At 40.9% G+C, this 20279-nt stretch overlaps 1 protein-coding gene across 4 annotated transcripts; it reads right to left on the bottom strand.

Annotated features, from left to right (window-relative positions):
* Positions 1–12295: 12295 nt before the first annotated feature.
* Cldnd1 (claudin domain containing 1) lies at positions 12296–18665 on the bottom strand. Of its 4 annotated transcripts, none has more exons than XM_029544878.1 (6): positions 18491–18665; positions 17347–17412; positions 16830–17139; positions 15137–15247; positions 13833–13970; positions 12296–13719 (listed from the first exon to the last, which is right to left on the bottom strand). In XM_029544878.1, exons 3-6 carry the CDS (start codon positions 17119–17121, stop codon positions 13499–13501), a joined length of 762 nt encoding a protein of 253 aa, XP_029400738.1. In that variant the 5' UTR covers positions 17122–17139; positions 17347–17412; positions 18491–18665; the 3' UTR covers positions 12296–13498. The 4 variants fall into 4 exon arrangements, with proteins under 4 accessions (XP_029400738.1, XP_021064928.1, XP_021064930.1 ...); XM_021209269.1 differs by having other exon boundaries at positions 17347–17390; XM_021209271.1 differs by having other exon boundaries at positions 17347–17397; positions 18491–18659.
* Positions 18666–20279: the final 1614 nt, after the last annotated feature.

Below are 20279 nucleotides of genomic sequence, written 5' to 3'. Positions count from 1 at the left end.
AGAAAGAAAGAAAGAAAGAAAGAAAGAAAGAAAGAAAGAAAGAAAGAAAGAAAGAAAGAAAGAAAGAAAGAAAGAAAGAAAGAAAGAGAAAGAAAGAGAGAGAAGGAAAGAAGGAAGGAAGGAAGGAAAGAAAGAAAGAAAGAAAGAAAGAAAGAAAGAAAGAAAGAAAGAAAGAAAGAAAGAAAGAAAGAAAGAACAGTTGAATAAGAGTATGAATAAGGGGTTTAGAAGACAGACAGAACTTTTACTGAGAGTGTAGTTTGTTATTTCAATCCATGTAAAATATTATCTAATTTCTAAAATTGTGTGTGTGCGTGTGTGTATGCACGTGCACATGTGTGCGTGTGACAGATACTCAAAAACAGAAGATAGCACAGAGATATGGGTAGACTATCATGTAAAGATGGAGGACCAGAGTGACGGACAAAGATTAGAAACTAGAAAGAAAGCAAGGACTTAGTTCGGCCAATAGGAAAGAGAACATGGCCCTGCCCTTAACTTCATTTCAGACTTCAGCTTCCAGAACTACAAAATAAGAAATCTTGTATTTAAGTCATTTTTGGCTATGGTGGTCCTAGGATATAAATGCACCTGGATTTACTTATATTATGACTGCTTAGCTCCAAGAAAGAAAATAGTAAAGAGATAAAAGTAAGGCACATGGTGTTTTGGAGACCTAGTTGTAGAAGCTAGTAGCTAGTTGCCTTAAGGGGAAAAGGGCCCGCATCACACTATAAGAACAGCATGTGAGGCTGGAGAGATGGCCCAGTGGGTAATGGTGTTTGCTGCTCTGCCAGAGGACTATATTTTAGTTCCCCAGTACCCAAGCCAAGCAGTTGGCAACTACCTGTAACTACAGCTCCATTGGCTCTGTCACCCTCTTCTAGTCATTGTAAGCACCTGCACATAAATGGCATACCCCCAACACAGACACACAGACATACAGAAGGACATACACATGGAGAGAGAGAGAGAGAGAGAGAGAGAGAGAGAGAGAGAGAGAGAGAGAGAGGTTCTGAAAATAAAAACCAAACAAATCCAGTGTGTAGATGATACTATGGTGACCATCTTTGACTAAAATCAACTGGTAAAAGCTCACAAGTTGTTAAGAGAGGTGACAGCATCACAAAGAAATGGTAAAGGAATTTTGGGACTGCTTGACTCCCGTTTGTCTTTGTAAAGTTACTTTTCTCTAGATAAGTGAAAGCTGGTCATTAATGAGACTGGAATTAATCAGTGAATTCCAAGAGTATCTCTCAACCATCTAAACTCTCTGATGTTCTCTATCTCGGCTCCAATAAACCCATGAATCAACTCAGTTGGCTTGTTATGTCCAGAAAGCCTCTGAAAGCTTTGCCTTCCCACGTTACCAAACTTACATGGATACGATGTGACTCAGATGTATGTACATAAAGATGATTTCATGTTTCCCTCACTGAAACCTTAGGCAGCTAAAAGAACAAAGCTCAATGTGCTTGAGTCACTTTCTCATGTACATCAGTGGTCTCTCTAACTTCAGGCTGCCTAATGGTAGAACTGACATCTTCAGCTATCACATGAGAAATTACAGAGGATTCCCAAGGGTTGTATTAGGATTGTTCAGCTAATCCATTGTAGAGGAATTTTAGTCCTGCAGAGTTAGTTTGAGGCCAAACAGAGGAATTCAGTGAGAAGCTGAGAAAAGTCAGGGTGAATCAGTCAGCTTGGAGAAGAGTTTGATCTAGAACAGCTGAGCTTAAGCTGCAAGCCAGAGTTCAGAAAGAACTAGAAAGGGTAATCTTACACAGCAAAATAATCCTCAGAGATGACAATTACACTGGGCAAATAAAAGTTACTTTTATAATCTATGCAATACACAACATCACGTTTTTTTTAAATACATTTTAAATATTCAAAATAGGAGAATTTTTCTAAAGGAAAATTTAACATCTGAAAAGTAAAGAAATCTGATAGCAATTAGTTCTTTCTCCTCCTGTGTAACCCCACAAACTATTTGAATATAACTTTGCATTGTAAACTACTTTCTGTCATCATGCTTTATTTGTAGTACCTATATTCAGAAAAACAAAACAAAACAAAACAAAGTTTTAAACTGTTACATTTAAATTAGTATACAATTGAAATAAGTTAAATACTTATTATAGACTGCAAAATATACTGATTTGAACAAATTTTCACTCTGTCAGTTGATTTTTTTTAATCAGGTAAAAAGTGACCAAAAAGCTTAGGAGAGAGCCGGGCATGGTGATGAACGCCTTTAATCCCAGTACTCGGGAGGCAGAGGCAGGCGGATTTCTGCATTTGAGGCAAACCTGGTCTACAGAGTGAGTTCCAGGACAGCCAGGGCTGCACAGAGAAACCCTGTCTCGAAAAACCAAGAAAAAAAAAAAAAAAAAAGCTTAGGAGAGAAACTTTAATTCATGATATAAGTATATACATGCTCATAATAAAATTAAAATAGTAATTTTAAGAATAGTAATAATTCACTGTATTAATTTAAAGAGAAAATTTTATAAGTTATACAGAGTTGTATTCTGTTTCTGTAAAGGTGATGTGACCATGATCAAAATACTGGACACAATTCACTTCAACTTTATTGATCATAAACCTAATTTTTATTTAGTCTAAATTACCTTCCTTTTTATGTTACAATTTTATGGTGCATTTGTGGTGCTGAGTTGATTTCAGTAAACAAAAACTAGCTGGTCCTGTTTAAGGAATTCCAGGAAGAGCAATCCAGGTAAGGAAGTACAATGTGGAAAAGCGAGTATTTTCAACTTTGCATGGTGTGTTGGGAGCCATGAGTCATATGCTGTCATTGCTTACAGGTGCGGTCTGTTTGATACTCTATCCAATAAGGAATAATTCTAGCCATGTGAAATAAAGGAAAACTGATTGAGATAAAAATCCACAATATTCCATTAGGAAAAAAAATCTACTGGATGTTGTGAAACATGATTTTATATAGAGTTGTGAGTCTATGTGATGCTAATTCTTTATTAACTCAAAAAAAAGCAATAAAAAACAGCCTTTTGCCTCTTTTGTCATCACTGGGATACAGTAAGCACAGTATTGTAAATTTTTGTACTGCTCTAACCAAATATTTGATTAAAAAAATAACTTAGTGAATTATTATTTAATTTGTCTCACAGTTTGGTTGTTCAGTATATGGCCACTTGGTTCCACGTGTTTGGCAAGACATTAGTCAGTAGGAACATAGGGTATAGAAGCTTTTATACCTCATTATAGGCAAGCAAAAGGAGAAATGTCGTGAATTCTCCGTTGATTGTCCACCATAATACCTGGCCTCAGTGACCTTCTTCCAGCTACATCTTACTTAAAATTTCAAAAATTTCTCAAAATAACAACATCAACTGAAGACCAAGTGTTTAAGGAGGCCTCTCCTGGGAAACACTCTTAAAAACATAACACTCTAAAAGTGGAAAGAAAGTGTTAGAGGTTTTCTGTGGTTCATTTAATGTAATTAGCTAAGGGAGGAGTAGGTTGAACTTTATTCTCTAGAATACTTGCCCTCTGATTTATTTATTTTTTAACTATATGACTGTGATGGCTAACCTTGATCTTCGACTTTACACACCTCACTTGAAGGCGTAGGAAGAGAGGACCTCACTGAAGAAATGCTCTCATCAGATTGGCCTGTGTGCTTGTCTGTATAGCATTTTATTGATGGCTACTTGGCATAGAAGAGTCCAGTCCATGACAGGAGATATGGAGTTGGGTCTGAACTATATAAATAAGCTGGTTGAGTTAACTTGTATTCTAATAGTTAACTCGTATTCTTCTAGGTTTCTCCATCAAGTTTATGTCTTGAGTCCTTGCTTTGACTTCTACAGAACCTGGAACATAAAATAAACCCTTGATTTTTGCCATACTGACACAAAACTAGTAGAATTGACTTCATATTTAAATGTGTAGACCCAATATAGAAGTTTATACATACAAGGAAATAGACATTTACTCATTCAAATACTGATGAAATAACAAAACTCATAATCCAACAATTATACATATATGTATGTACATAAATATATCTACACAAATAGATATGTCTATAATTTAACAATAGATAAAAATAGTACATAGATAACATCTGAAAAAATAGACATTAGCTAGCCTTTCATCACCATAATCAAATTAGCTGACACAGACAACGTTAAAGAAGAAAAATTTAGTTTAACTCAGTATAAGAGGTTTCATTCGACCATGACAAGAAAACTTACATCATGGCCAGCCAAAAAAAAGCAGGGAGAAAGGAGAAAGTTAGTATTCTCTGGTTCTCTCCTTTCTCCCCTTTTATTCTGACTAGGCTCCCAACTCACAAAATAGTGGTACCCATATTCATAGTACAGCCTCTGCTTTCATTCATTCAATGAACCCTAGGAACCCCCTCATAGATGCTTTCATACCTAAAGGTATGCCTCAGTCTCCTAGGAGGAGGGGAGGGGAGGGGAGGGGAGGGGAGGGGAGAGACATGGGTATGGCATTTGAAACCTCAATGTTCAACCTGACTGACACAAAACCTCCAAAACACCATACCCTCTAATCCTTACCAAACAATTCCACCAATGTGGGACCAAGCATTCAAACATACAAACTACCATACTACATTATGAGTGAAATCAGTTAAAATGTCTAATTTTATACAGTTTATGGAAGGGACAACATGTTAGACAAAAATTACTACAATTTAGTAAATGGATGATAATTTAATCAGAATCTCTACATTGTAATTGAGGTGTTAAAACTCATGCCAAAGTCCTATCTAGAACATTTTTCATGCTCTGAATGTGAATGCTACCATTTTGTGAGTTGGGGGACCTAGACAGAATTGAAAGGGGGAAAGGAGACAGACCTAGAGAATACTGTTTTCCCCCTTTCTCCCTGCTCTCTAGCAGGCTATGAAGTGAGCTTTTTTTGTCGTGATGGAATGAACCTTCTGAAACTGTTAAACAAAAATTTTCTTCTTTCATGTTGTCTGTGTCAGGTAATTTGATTATGGTGATGAAAGCCTAGAAACAGGACCATAAGTTAAAGCCACAGCCTGAGCTCACCACTGTCCTGGAAGATCTGTGTGTTGAAGACTACTCAGCCTGGAAAACTGGGACAGAGACATTCTCTGAGGAAGCCTGAGGTCTTACACTCCAGTGCATTGTGAGGAGGGCAGGATTTAATGTCTTTTCATCCTATTGAGCCGTTAAGAGGTAGATTGCTCACACATATGGCACATGTCCATCAGAGTTTGGGGAACCTATGAAAGAACACAGCTCAGTCTTGGAGAGTTCAAAGATGAAAATTTGGTGAGATAGGCCTGGAGCTATATGTTATGTACTCTACCAGAGTAGAAATGTCTGTGAGTACAATACTGCTGTTTAACAGGTATGTCATGAAGCATGAGTTGGCATTGCCTATTGGGACTGGAAAGTCCACATAGGTGTTTAAAAATGAAGTTGCTGTGAAACACGGTGTGTAACATGGGCGAGCAATGACAGAAACACCTGGTGTTTGTTTCTTATTTGATATCAAAGTATTTTTTGATTGTTGAGTATTCAGGAACTTTTCGGTGTCGCTAAACTCTTCACAACAACCACATTTTAAGTATGTGGCCTCTTACAGGGATGCACTCCATTTCATAAGCAGGACTCTAGAGGACCACTCACTTGAGGTGCCATCTTGTGACCAGAGGACAGGCCTTACCAAACACTAAACTTGCTGGGGTTTTGGTCTTAAACTCTTAGCCTCCCAAACTGTACGAGTAAAATTATTTACTGCTACATGAGTTCTATCCTGGCAGAGTTTTGGAGTTGTTGAGCTTTAATTACAAACTGGTGGTTAGCACAAGCACTGAAAGGCCAAAAGTCTCATCCTAGCACGGTCCTGTTTGAGCAAAAGAATAAAAATGTAAGTAAGCTAGAAAGCAAAAATTATTCTATTTTGAGACATGTGAATGGACAAAATACCTGAGTACTGGAGCCCTGTTTATTTTGAGGTAAACCTTTCTTAGAAACCAAGGGCTCTTCTCAACCTTGTGCTGGAGTGTAGCCATAGGGTACACAGCAGCTCAGAATATTGCAAGCACTGTGGTCTGACTCGCAAACCAGTCAAAGGCTACTTCCTTTCCTGCTTGTGTAGGCCTCCGTGTAACAGTTAGCCTTTATTGGGCTCCTATATTTCAGGATCTGTCCTAAAGCCCTCTGCACGGTATAACTTATTTAACACTCACAACACTGAGGCACAGGCTAACTTTTATTTATTCTATAGCTAACCCATCCTGTTTCTGGCGTGTGGGGAGATTAACTTCATCTCATGATCTTTCCTTCCGAGTTCCAGCAAAGAGTATGATTTTGATAAAAATAGACAGTACTCAAAATATTCACCTTCTTGACAGAGGCCTAATCATCCCCGACTACAGCCCTACTGCAGAAATTAGTGGCCCTCATTTTCAATGTTTTCTTTCCTTTTTGTTACCAGCAATGAGGCAAGAGGGTGGGGATAAATAGGAAGACAATAATTTCTTATAAATAGGTACAATTTAATTTTACTTTGCCTGATTTTTAAACCAAACTCTATCACAGGTATGTATAAGGGCACAATATGGCATACGTAGCACCTGAAGCATATACTTCAGGAATTGATTGGAGAGGTCTAGGGACGCTGGGGAGGCTTTAATTTAGAACAGAGGCCAAAGCAAGCAGGTCTTCTTCTCCTTCCTGTTTTGACATCCACCACTGGGAGAGCACTGGATTAGAGACACACCCCACCCATGTCCCAAAGCAGTTGATGCAGGTCTTAAAGGCCAACAGGACATTTCTCAGCCCAGAGGGACTCAACACTTGACTGGTCACCAAAGTCAACCTGAGCCAATGGATCTTGAGTTCACTGTCTCCCATTAGCGATTAAGGATGTAGAGACACAAGCTTTATCAAGGAGAATTAAGGAAGGGAGAAAAATACCCAAGAGTTGAGAAGGGTCCCCAAATGGGAGAACTATGGTATTCCTGGGGGAAGGGACTAAAGAGGCTGTAACTGTGCTTTTATAAGGTTTACACAAGACATGAGACAACAACTGGGGTCATTTCTATAAACTCATTACTTCTCTGAGCTTTTCTTGGGCCAAGAAATTTAGGAAGTCACACACGCTGTGCATTTTCTTCTGATGCAACCAAGAAGTTGATCAGGCACTCAGGGCTAGTGCATTGCTCGTCCCATTGAGGGTAGCTGACGTGGCCCTTCTGTCCCTATCATTCTGACTTCTGCTCTATCATCTGATGGCTGTGATGGCTGCTAACCATCAGCTGTGCTGGCGTTACTGCCAGCATTCTAGGTGTCTTGCTAGCTGTTAATCAAATTACGTTCATTGTTCTCAGATTCATGCAGCCAGCTTATAGTTTCAGCACTGAAGGAAATGAAGTCCTGACACAGCTTCCAGGAGGGAACTGGGGTTTTCCTTAATGACCTCTTCTTTAGCTCCTTTATGGGGTAGTCTGGGAAGCTGGACTAGGTGGAGCCTTTTTAGAAACTGTCTTAGTTAGGGTTTTACTGCTGTGAACAGACACCATGACCAAGGCAACTCTTACAACGGACAACACTTAATTGGGACTGGCTTACAGGTTCAGAGGTTCAGTCCATTATCAACAAGGTGGGTATAGGGCACCACTATCCAGGCAGGTATGGTGCAGGAGGAGCTGAGAGATCTACATCTTCATCTGAAGTCTGAGAGTCTTAAAGTCCACACCCACAGTGCCACACCCACTCCAAAAGGCCACACTTACTTGAACAGGGACACACTTCTAATGGTGCTACTCCCTAGGCCAAGCATATTCGAACCATCACAGAAACTCCTTATTTACATTAAGTCTGTTACAATTGGCTGCATTAGATCAAGAACTTGTGAAAAAGACAGTAGAGCTTTACTTATGCTTCTCAGGAGGGCTGGGGCAGGGGACAGTGAAGGAGCCAGAACCATTTCCCCAGAACCTTTCTCAGCTTGGTTATCTCACATGCAAATGAAAGCCCTTTGGTTTCTCCTCCCTACCATTCCTGACATACAGCACCCACAGTTTCAATGCTAATCCTTTTAAGCCTAAGGTTAAAAGGTATGTCAAATTGAAGCTGACCACAGAGGGTCAAGTCAGTACCTTCAGACAGAACTGGAAGCAGAGGGTGTACTTCCAGCAGGCACTATGCACATTGCTTACTTTACTGTCTCTAACAACCTTAGAATGAAACATACATAATTTTATTTCTTAATTTTTATTATAACTATTTTATTTTTAATTTTTATAGTTTTAATTATGTGTGTAAAGTTGTGCAGATTGAGTACAGTGCCTGTAGAATCCAGAAGAGGGTGTGTGATCCCCTGAAACAGATGTTAGAAGCAGTTGTGAGTCTGCCAATATGGGTCCTGGGAACAGACCTAGGGTGTACGTGTTCCTAACCACCAAGCTATCTCTCCAGCCCTTGATTTCTTATTTTTGAATAGTTTTCTACCATAGTTGCCTGATGGATTCACTTCTTAAAGTTTGAAAAATTATAATGACCTAAACACTTCCAAATCAACAGATTGGATTGTCTAGAACAAAACAGCAACTTCTATAAAATTATGTGTATGCATGTGTATTTGTGTGGGGGTATATGCATGTGGGTGAAGCTGGCTATGGAGGCCAGAAGTGTTGGATCCCCTAGAACTGGAGTTAGAGGCAGATGTGAGTCTTCTGGCATGTGTGTTCCAAACTCAGATCCTCTGAAAGAACAGTATGCTTAACTTCTAAGCTCTCTCTGCCGTCCCCCTCCCCCAAAAGTTGTCTAGAAAGCTATAATGTGCAATCTAGGCAGAGAACAACTTTATAAGCTCCAGTAGCTCATAATGCAACTAGTCATAACATTTTGAGTGACTACTTTACGATGGGCAATTTACATAATCGTCACCTCAACTCTCAAACAGGTATGTTAGTCACACATCACAGGTGTGAAAAGTGGGACCTGGACAGGCTGAGACAGACAAACGACTATGTTTATCATTCTGTCTCCTGCGCTGGATACTTCACCATATACCAGACTGTTCCAGGGGATACCCTGGTCCAGCGATTGTTCCTGTAAAATATATTCTTTCTTCCATGGGGTGAGAAGTGGGTCATAGACACTCAAAGAGTTCATCCCAGCATTCCTTAAGGATCATTTACATTCCTTCCATGGACCTTGAGAAGAAGACATTTCATGAGTGTTATGGAGAAATAAGTCAATATTCTGAGAAGACTATACCTGTCAAAAGTTAAGTCAGTCTAACTCCTTTGAATAAATAAGCTGTAAGTTTTTGAACAGGCACCTTGATTCATTTTGAGATTGAACCAGCAAAAGCAGAATCTATGGAACAAACAATGGATCATAAAAGAAGAGCACATGGGAGTCACAGATGTTTATAAACATATGATAAGCAAAGACAAACAGAACAGAAGGCTGGATGGTTGGGAAGAGTCCAAAAGCTGCAAGACAGGTGGCGTGAAGTTCACACCCTGAGCCACCAACACTGAGTCAGTAGATAAAACGTGACCAAATTATTCAGTAATGCAAACAACTTTAAAATGTGAATACAAAACAAACAGTCTCTATTTTGTATTTCTAAACCTCTTCTAAGATACAGTAATACAAGCTGGATCTTGCTTTACAGACATTTGCCTAAGTATGTAAATGTTTATATGTCAGAAAAAAATCGAACTCACTTAACAGTAAAAAAAAAATCTGATTCTGAGAGTAATTACTATGGTAACTTCTCTAGGGTAAATACCCTGTTTGGAATGCAAATTTTCACATAATGAATATATAGGACACTAGCACTTAACTGCAATTTGTCCCAAGAGAAAATCATCTCATTAGAGCCCATGAATGAAGGAAAAGAATTTCTGCACATAAACGTGTGTCCTTGTTTCATTAGTTTTCTGAGTCATGATTCCCTCGTGAGGGTTGAAAGGAGGGCAAAAGACACCGCCCATCTGTCAGGACTGGGCAGCATCCTGCCTGTAAAATACCAGTTTGTACCTTCAAGGGCTACTTAGCTAGAAAGTTCAAAAACTTGAAAATTTAAAGAAGTTTGCATCTGAATTGAAAGTTTACAGGAAGATTAAGCATTGAAACACCTTCACATTATCTTTTAGTCAATTACTAATGTGTGTGTGTGTGTGTGTGTGTGTGTGTGTGTGTGTGTCTGTAAAATGTTGAGTGTTCTGTGACACCCAAGTAGAACTAGGAGACAACATTTGTGAGTGAGCTATTTTCCTCCATCGTGGGTGTCAGACTTGAACTCAGATCTTGAGACTTGTGCTTGCAGTGAAAAGCTTTTATATCTGCTGAGCATTCCGGCTAGCCCCAGATACAAATGTTAACATTTATATCATGTGAATAGTAAGTACTCAAGGTTACCTGAACAAACAAATTATAGAATTATTCTTTTAATTATACCAAGTTTTGGTGTTCTCATGGTTATCCTTAAATATAACATAAAAGTAAGTACGAAAAATATTTACCCATATCATTTAATTATTGGAGTTGTAAAGTTAGTTTTCAAATGCATTTCCTGAGTGCCATAAAGCATGTTCTAGAACACAGGAGATTAATATTACCTGGAAGGTTCCTCTGAAAAGACTGCTTAGGGGCTGGCGAGATGGCTCATCGGGTAAGAGCACTGACTGCTCTTCCAAAGGTCCAGAGTTCAAATCCCAGCAACCCATGGTAGCTCACAACCACTTATAATGAGATCTGACGACCTCTTCTGGTGTGTCTGAAGACAGTTACTGTGTACTTATTTATAATAATAAATAAATCTTTAGGCCGGAGCGAGCAGGGCTGACCAGAATGAGCTGAGATCCTAAATTCAATTCCCAACAACCACATGAAGACTCACAACCATCTTTGCTTGGAAAGATTGCTAGGATTTGGCTTAGATCAATCAAAATCATTATCAGCTATTCCATATGGTTCAACTGGGAAAGAAAAACTGTTATCTTATTACCTAGAGGGCTCTATTACATTGGCAAAAAGCTGCTGTAGAAGAGGATGCCCTCAACCATGCAATGTATATAACATATTCAACATACAGATTGAATATACAGCCTTCCCACATTCAAAGACACCGCTGCTGAAGCAGGAACTATGTCCAATTCTGATTTCATCTCCACAGTTCACATTAAAGTCACGTTGAGGTTAACAGGCCAATCATTTCTAAGCTGCACTCCAGGTATCTTTGTTCACTGAACTTTTTAATCATGTCCACCTACTACAGAAGTTGAAGAGAGTCAAGAATAATTTAGGAACAATGACAGCAAGATTGGAATCCCAGCTACCAAGGTGGCTGAAGTGAGAAAGACTGCAAGTTCAAAGCCAGATTGAACAACTTAATGATACTATCTTACGGTACTGAATACCTATTTATGGTCTAGCAGTTGGGAGGCTGAGGCAGCAGAGCAGTTCAAAGTCAGACCTGGCTAGTTAGTGGATTCAAGGCTAGATTGTCCTACATAAGACTCTTACACCAAAAACAACAGGGCTATGGATGTAGCTCAGAGCTAGCTCATCTAGTATATACATTGCCTTTTGGTTAATGTACAGTACCAGAAGTAAAAGTAAATAAAAGTGTAGAAACTCCAGTAACTAGCACCATCAGAAGCAACTTGCCAAAGTAATATGAACACTGGCAGTTCAGTGGCTAAATTCTCTCCTACCAGAAAACAAATATCCTGTCATTAAATGACTTCTTAGGAAAATCTAGCCGCATTAAGTATAACACAAAGAGATCACAGACCTAGTTCAGAAGTATGTTTCATTGAAGACACTTTGTTTTCTAATGAGACAGGATTTCCTGTTTCTGCAGTAAACTATGGTGATTTGAACGAGCCCTATGGGCTAATGTATCTGACCGTGTGGTCCCCAGTGCTGTTTGGGGAGGAGGTGGTGCCTGCTGGAGGAAGTACTATCACTGGGGGTGGGCTTAGAGTGTAAAGCCTTGTCTAACTTTCAGTTCAGTTCGTTCTCCCTCTGTGTTACCTATTTGCAGTTGAAGTTGTGGTTTCTCAGCCTCCTGCTCCAGTCACCTCCTGCCATTATGGACTCTGCCTCAAAACTGTAAGCTGAAATAAACATTCTTACCTAAGACGCTTTGATCATGGTGTTTTATCACTGCAACAAAAAGAAACTAACATACAGAGGAATAACATCTCCCACAGAGATCCACATAGACCTCCATCCTTTAGCCCCTCATGTTGTGATCTCAAACAATTTAGACACTCTACATGATTCTCTTTTTTTATTTTATTTTTTTAAAAAAGACAGATTTAGGATTTGGTAAGAAATTACTGAGTTACACTTTTTTGAATCTGTGAAGTGCTACAATAATGGAGTAAATAAATAAGATTTTTAAGTTCAATGTTTACAGAAGACATATTATAAAAAAAGGACTGAATTAGAAGACATTATGTAATGTTGATACACACCAGGAAGGGATTTGGGCAAGGAAAGGCACATCGTTTCACCACAAGAAGTAAAGACCCATAAATGGAGGTGACTAGGTGGCAGCTACAGCTTTAGATCTTGTGGTGGTAGTACCCCCAGTGCTGGGGGGTCGATATTGGTAGGACCTCCCATGTAGTACTCAGCTAGAACAAAGCAGATGGGGAATTGACTGTGACTCTTCTCTCACTCTGTTAAAAAGAAAAGTACTCTTCAATAAGCCTGGTGTGGGGGGGGGGGGGAGCAGCAAAAATCCACAATGGTTTGGTGGCACTGAAAATCCTAATGAGTTTCAGTTTAAAAAAACAAAAAAAAGGTATAGTGTTGTACAATTAGTCAACTTTTCTCACTGAATTGAAATTTTGCAGTTAAAAGCACAATTTCAAGTAAACATCATTTACATAATTTTTCACTTTTTTTTTCTTGTAGACAATCACAGTATAAACAGCTGCCATAGTTTACCTCAAATGAAGTAATGTACCAAAGTTCAGGGACACATGTTAGATCATTTCCCAGTTTTATGTGCACACATCTTGAGGAACGCTGGTTCTGCTAGCTGACTGCTAGCAACAACAGGCAAGTAAGGATGAAGCCTGACAGTGGTGACAGCCATCATACAGAAATGTGTTTCTAGGTTCCTACTTACTGCACTACTGGACTGAGAAGACATTACCCTGTTTTGGGTCAGTTTTCCACTGCTAATATTCTTTTACAAACTTGGGTTACATCTCTAAAGTTCTTTCTGTCTGAACTCTGAACCCAGATCAGTTTGGGAAAAAAGACTAAGTCACTCAAAGAAAACCACATACATTTTAAATGGTACTTAGTGGCACTGTATATAAATAAAAGGGGCTTTTAGAATACAATGGCATATCCACAAAAATAAAAATTAAAGACAACTGAGAGGAAGACAACGGAAAACCTCAATAGTAAAAGAAAAAAAATATATGAAAAATATTAATCATCAAGCAGGCAGCCTCCCTTCATGCCACACGATAAGCCTTCATTAAGGTGTACTCTTTCCGGTTGGTGTGGGCAGCCCAGATGAAGAGAGCAGACGCCATGAACTGTAAGGGAGCTGAGACGCAGGCCAGGCAGAAGGACCATCCGAATTCTCCAGATACATCCTTGGGCAGATCTAGTTTCTGATGTAGTAGCTCAATGCCGGCAACATAACAACTCACAGAGCCCAGTGTGCACAGACCTTAGGAAGAAATTTAGAAATCTAAAGGTGACTGTGAAAGAGCACAGGGCAAAGCTTCTCAAGCAATGCGACAGTACAGAGAGGACAATGACATGTGAACGTTCAAGACTGACCTGCAAGGAGATGGAGAATGCCTGTGGCGATGGTGGGATACAGGCTGCGGCAGATACAGGCACAAAGTCCAATCAAAGCCCCGAAGCACATCAAACCCAAGCTAACAAAGGGTAAAAGGAACTGGCAACGCCAAAGGTCTGGGTTTAAAAAGAGGAAACACGAATTTCACACCACTTTTCTACAAAGGCAATTTTTCACATGTTCTAAAGGATTGTTACAGCTATTCTCAAAAAGTGAGAAACTGGTATTTTCACATCAAACTTTTTTAACTCCAAAAGGATTCCAACTTTCTCCTGAGACAAAGGGCCACTAACAGTTAAGTAACGGAAGGGCTAGAATGAGCCCTATACTCATGCTTGAATTAATCCTCCCAATACCTTACATTATTAGTGCTACTACTGTTTGGTCTTTGTCACCGAAAGAACTGAGGCAGGGGTGTTAGTAACTTGTACGAATAAAGAGAAGAATCACAATTTGAAGTGAAACACAGCTTCCTTCTATGGACAGACAGAATGAAAGTCTTTGCATGGTCAAAGGCAGATGCTAGCAAGTAACGAATGCCGATGACAATGAGGAGATGGTGAACCTGGAGTTTATCAGCCACTTAGTGGCAGCTGTAAATCTCATTTCGTACTCGCTCTGTTTTCTAGAATGTCATGCAAGTCTCTGTTTCCGAATGTTACACCTTCCCTCAAAATCCTGCGCCTGACAGGCTTCTTCCTCTCCTCATTGCAAAGGTAAATAACTGCAGTGATTCCTTCGACAGCCCCTTCTGGGTAAACACAAACATAGCCCTAACGTCTGCAGCTCGGATCTGGAGACAGCACTTCGTGGCAGCCTACCCATCAAGGATTAGAATACTGGTGACACTGTTCATTCTGACATCGCTGGTTACTGCTCCCTGGCACTGGAAGGTTATTGTCCACAGGTCTGACACCTGCTGAGTCACTGAAAACTTGCAGCAGCTTCTTCAGGTATGCTCATGTGAGCTCAGGCAATGGCAGTGGGCATTTCAAGTATGAATTTTATTCGGTAAACCTACTAAACACCCCCTGGTAGCTTCCTTTGGTGACCTGGATACCACCCTCCATCCACTGAATTCGGTCCCTCAACTACAAATTATTTGAAGTTTGTGAAGTATGTCTCAGTCTTCCAAATAATATTAGCCATGGAGCAGAGCTCCCTGGAATGTTGCTGAGGAAGGTAGTTCACGGTGACACTGTATGCTAGCACATCATTCCCAAGGCAGACCTCAGCCCAACACATAGTCTCCCAACTGTCCTGCTGAGAGCCAAGTACTCACAGGTGCGAAGCAGATCAATGCCACTGTTGTGGTTCCCAGGATCGACATACTTCTCCATGAACTGTTCATTTAGTGTGAAACTCATGCATTTGGTAACCACATCAAATGACTCTGGAACAAGAACAATGACTGCTTGTTATTTTCATGGAAAATATGCCATAATAATCTTTCAGTAGTTATCTTTGGAAGTAAAAGGTGATGCAGAAAGACATTCCCCCAAGCACACATAATCTCTGGCCCCCAGTGACATACAGGTTACTCTGTTGCCATCACTGAGTTTCAGGGACAGTCTCAAGATTTAGACACAAGGATGAGAGAAAGGAAACATAAAGGAACAAAGGAGAACATATGTTAGGAAACCAGGAAATACGGACAGGGACACAATCTGAGGGATTCTGATCTTCTCCCTGAAACATACTACATCAGCCACAGTCCTCAAAAGGTGACATAGTCAACCTCCCTAGGTTTTTGGACAAAAAGCTTCAATCATTCTTACCCATATACATTCTAACAGAAAATCCTAACAGCTACTCCTTCAAAGTACACTCAAGATCTAGCCACTACCCAGGGCTACTATGCTGGTCTGATTCCAGTGACCTCACATCTGAATTACAACCAATCCGACAATCCGACAGCCTTGTGTTCTGCCCATGGGTATCACAGGGTGACATGGCTAGCACAGGGTGACAAGGTCAGCTCTCCTGTTCAGAAAGCTCATGTGCTGCAGGGTGTGTCCCACTCACACCTGCCAGGATGCCTCTGTGTAGGAACGGGAGCTTTTACAATACACTGGGGCTGTGTTCCCTTTCTTTGAATGTAAAACTATTTTTCATATATGGTATTCCTTTTAATAGATGGAAACTTAAGCAAGTTCTGCTATGATTTGAATATACTTACTCAGTGAAAGGCCAAAAGAAGTAAATATAAACAAAAATAAACTGTGAACTTTCTAATTTAATACTTGAAAAATTAAAGACTTTGTGTTAACAGAATTTTTGAAGAATAAATCTGAGAAACAACTTAGATTCTTCTATAATTTTGTTTAGGTTATTAACTCTTTATAGTTGTACAAGTCTCAAATATGTACAGATTTAAAGGCAGAGTTGGTCAAATTACATTCTCTAAAATACAAGGCAAATGATGGAAACCTACTGTAAAATAGGTAATCATTTTTGGTTTGCTTTATGAGAGAGTCAAGCTTCTCTGCGTAGCCCTGACTGTCCTGGATCTTGCTCTGTAGACCAGGCTGGCCTCAATTCAGAGATTCACTCACCTGCCCCTGCCCTAGGAGTGCTGGGATTAAAGCCGTGTGCCACTGCCACCTGGCTAACATAGCTAACTGTAAGAGGGCAATCAGCTAACAGTTTGACTTGATTCTGCAACTGACATTCTGACTTGGTTTTGAATACCACAAACTGTCAAACATTTCAACTGTTCAAGCTCATTCCTCATGACATGTGGCATGAATAGAAAACAATGTAATTGGCAAATAAGTATGAGGATTCAAATGTCTATCACAATATGAGGTACCATGGTATCATCGAGGACAATGGGATTGCACAGAAGTTGAGGAAAGAAAATGATAGGAATAAAAGAGATGCAGACGACTTTCTTAGGGGAAGGAAGCACAGACACGCTTACACGTCACTGGGCCATCACCATTAGGAAGTAAGGGACAGAGACATGAAAATACCTGTCCTTTCCGGTGGAGCATACCAGTGAGTGTTTTTGGGTATGGTAATGCACCGTCTCCACAATCCCAAGCTGCCATTGTATCGGAACAGAACATCGTTGTACGTCTTCTCATCCGCCCCATCACCGAGGAAATCTTCCCAGGCGATTTTATTCCAGTCACTTGAGTTCTCTTGAATAGGACTTCGATACTCATACCAGAAGTCTGTGCCTATGGAGGCCGCCATGTAGATGGTGGAAATAAGACTAAGCACACAAGCAATCACAAACGCAGTCGCAAAACGGTTATCCATTCTGGCATTCAGACTGCTCTGTTTAAGTTAAAGAGAGAAAAGTCAGACCTCAAGAGCAAATCAGAATATGTTTAAAAAAAAAAAGCCCCCTTTACCCTACTCCCCATCCCTTCTTTCCGAGATGCAATGCATTTATCGATGTAAAAATGTACAAACAAAAGGGCAAATGTTAAGTTTAAAACAAAACGCATTCTCATGAAAAGTACTGATTGAATGCCCACATACCCAAGATGCTACGGAGACAGAAGTCTTGTTCTCTAGTCTCTCACCTGCATACTAAAACAGACAACACTGAAATGGACATACACATTACAGATACAAACAACAGACATGCCCATGGTCAGCAGTGTGGCGCGTACACCTTAGATGCGGATTGAATTTTTACACAAGCGATAACCATGTGAGGTGTTTCAGGCTTGTGTGAGAAAAAGACAGAAGAAGAAAGAGAATAAGAATCCCCATCTTTTTAGTGGGAAGGCTTACAAATATAAATAAGGGCAGAAGTGAAGAATTACTTGGAAGTCAGAGCTGAAGGTGTTGACCCAAGGGGAAAGTTTAAATGTATGTCATAGCAAAGAGAGCAAAAACACCAGGTTAGGTATCAATCTCCCTCAATCCAATTAAAAGCTAAGCCAAGCCTCTTGACACAACCAGATTCTTCACTCCTTACTCTCCCCGCCCCCATCCATTACACACTTCTCAACCTCCCCAAACTGCAATACTGCTCCGTATATACTAAAGTATAGCATAGATCCATAAAAACTAAATAATCCCTACTCGCAAACAAAAAAAGTGAGTTGGGCAAAATCTGAACACTCCCTAGGTGTGGACAGGGCTCCACGGCGGTAGTAAATGGCCGCGGTAAAATGACTCAAGGCGGATCACGCTGAGTCAAACCCTGACAAGTGTCTGCACACCGTGACAGCACCAAACCCCTCAAGCCTCAAGCACCCGTGAAAACAGGCTCACAAACTGGGGAGCGGAGTTTGGAAAATGGGGAGTGACTCCGGAAAAGACCGGGGCGACCGCAGTCATCAATAACTCAGCAAGTGCGGTTTGTATTGTGCTTCTCAAAAATCTCGTCCATCCCGGTGCTCTCGGATGACCTTAAAGGCCGGGTCCTGGAAGCTGCGCCTAGCGCAGTCACCCTGGGCCGCACAGCAGGGCCTGGCATGGGCGGGCGGAGGCCAGCAGGGCTGGGCGAGCGCCCTGGGTACCCGAGCCCAGCCAGCCCCGGTCCCTTGGCCCGGAGCCCCGCCCCTCCCCTCCCCGCCCCGCCTGCCGCTCCAGCCTCCAGGCCGGGCCGCGCCAGCGAGGAGCCCTCTCCCCACGCCGCGAGCCTTGCCGGCCCGCGACCCCGCGGACTCACCGCCCATCCTCTCACTCCACCGGCTTCGCCCTCCAGCTCCGACCACAGCACCCTACTCTCCCCGCGCCTCCTCTGACGCACTTCCCTGCAGAGCCCGCCCCCTCCATAACTCCCGCGCCTCCGCCTCCGCCTCCACCCCAGGCCGGGCCAAAGCGGCCCTGGGCCGAGGGGCCTTGTGGGACTTGTAGGAATACTGGAGGAGAAGGGGCTAGAGCCAGAGGAGAGCATGCCTGGCGACGCGCGAGGAGTTGTGGGGAATGTAGTTCTCTCCGAAGAAAGAACTCTGAAGCTCAGTGAGCAAAGCAGAAGTCTTAGCTGCGGGATTGTTACACCTCAAAAAAAGGAGGGACCAAGCTCCAGAAAGTGGTGGGGGAGGATCTTTGGTCAACCATAGTCAAAGGCTTTGATTTATGTAGCCCAGATCTAATGCCGAATCTTCTGTTTTCCCTACGATAACACCCTACCTCTAAAACTTTGTACTACTGCGTTGATGAACTTTAATGGGACTCTACTCTTCAAATACCACCCCCCCCCCATTTCCTACATCTTCCCTCCCATTTGAGCAAAGTGTTCTTCTGTTTTGTTAACTAGCATTAAAACCTGATATGATATAATTACGTTATTCTTGTTTGAAGAAATGTTATTTGCTCTCTTCTGTAATCAAGTTCCATGTTTAAGTTTCAGTTGTTTAAAAAAAAAAAAACAAAAAAAAACAAAAAACAAAAAAAAACTTGTAAATCCGAAGGATACTAGATGTCAAAAATGTTACTTTAAAGTGTGACTCTAATATGAAATGCAATTTAGAGAACATCATTTTCAACAGAAAAAGTTATGGGTAGCCTCAGAGACAGATGGCTGTGTGACATGGAAACAATGGAATGATTCTAAGCCCTCAAATACTTCACAGAGATTTTCTAAACAGGTAGAGAAGATTTTTTTTTTTTAAGTTAGAAATCATTTTGCCTTTGGCTCCTGATTCTGGTTGATCATCATAGGCTGTATCTGGAAAAGGACTTCAGGCAGAACCCAGTATCCACATGGCATGACTAGATTTTCACGTATAGCATCAAACGAAAACGTTAATTTGCCTCAGGTGTCATCTTGAAAGCTCGATGAGTGTGTACAGTCGAATAGCGAATCCACAGTAAGACTTGTGAATGCATTTATGCAGCAGATGTCTTCATCCACTGGCCTTCATGAGACTTCTACTTCCTGAAGTAACTTGTGCAACCAATTCTGGTAAAGGGACATTTTAAGAAGAGAAACAGCCTAAGTTTCTAGACAGAGAAACCGAAGCCCATGAAGATGAACTAACTTGGCAAACATGAACACTGAGGTTAGTAAACCAATCTTAAGACACTGGACAATTTACTTCATAATCTTTAAGATAAGATTGCCTTTGGTTTTCAATATATGGACTTTCGAAAATAGAATCTATAAATAAGAAAATGTAAAAAACGTCTGGCAGAGGACCTGAGGATTGTTAAGGAATCATTAAAGCATTATTTACAATTGAATGTCCAGTGTTTGAATAAGATCAGTAGAAGGAGCTTTTTAAAACTCATGATGGTCCCAGATGAAGAGAAGCCTGTCATAAATAGTGGCAAGTGTCCTTGCACACCTCAGCTGGCTTCGGGACCTGTCTGCTAACTACCCAGCTGCTAGACTTGCCAGGAGGGCATTTCAATGTGTTTGTTGAGTCGTGTGCTCTGGAAGTTCTAAGTCCTAGGCTCACAGTACAATAGTCGTCATGACACAGGAGGTCAATGGTTCTGGAGTCACTCTACAA

Source organism: Mus pahari, chromosome 12 (genome assembly GCF_900095145.1).
Source record: "Mus pahari chromosome 12, PAHARI_EIJ_v1.1, whole genome shotgun sequence".
Classification (NCBI taxonomy): domain Eukaryota; kingdom Metazoa; phylum Chordata; class Mammalia; order Rodentia; family Muridae; genus Mus; species Mus pahari.
This window is presented reverse-complemented; position numbering and strand designations above follow the sequence as displayed.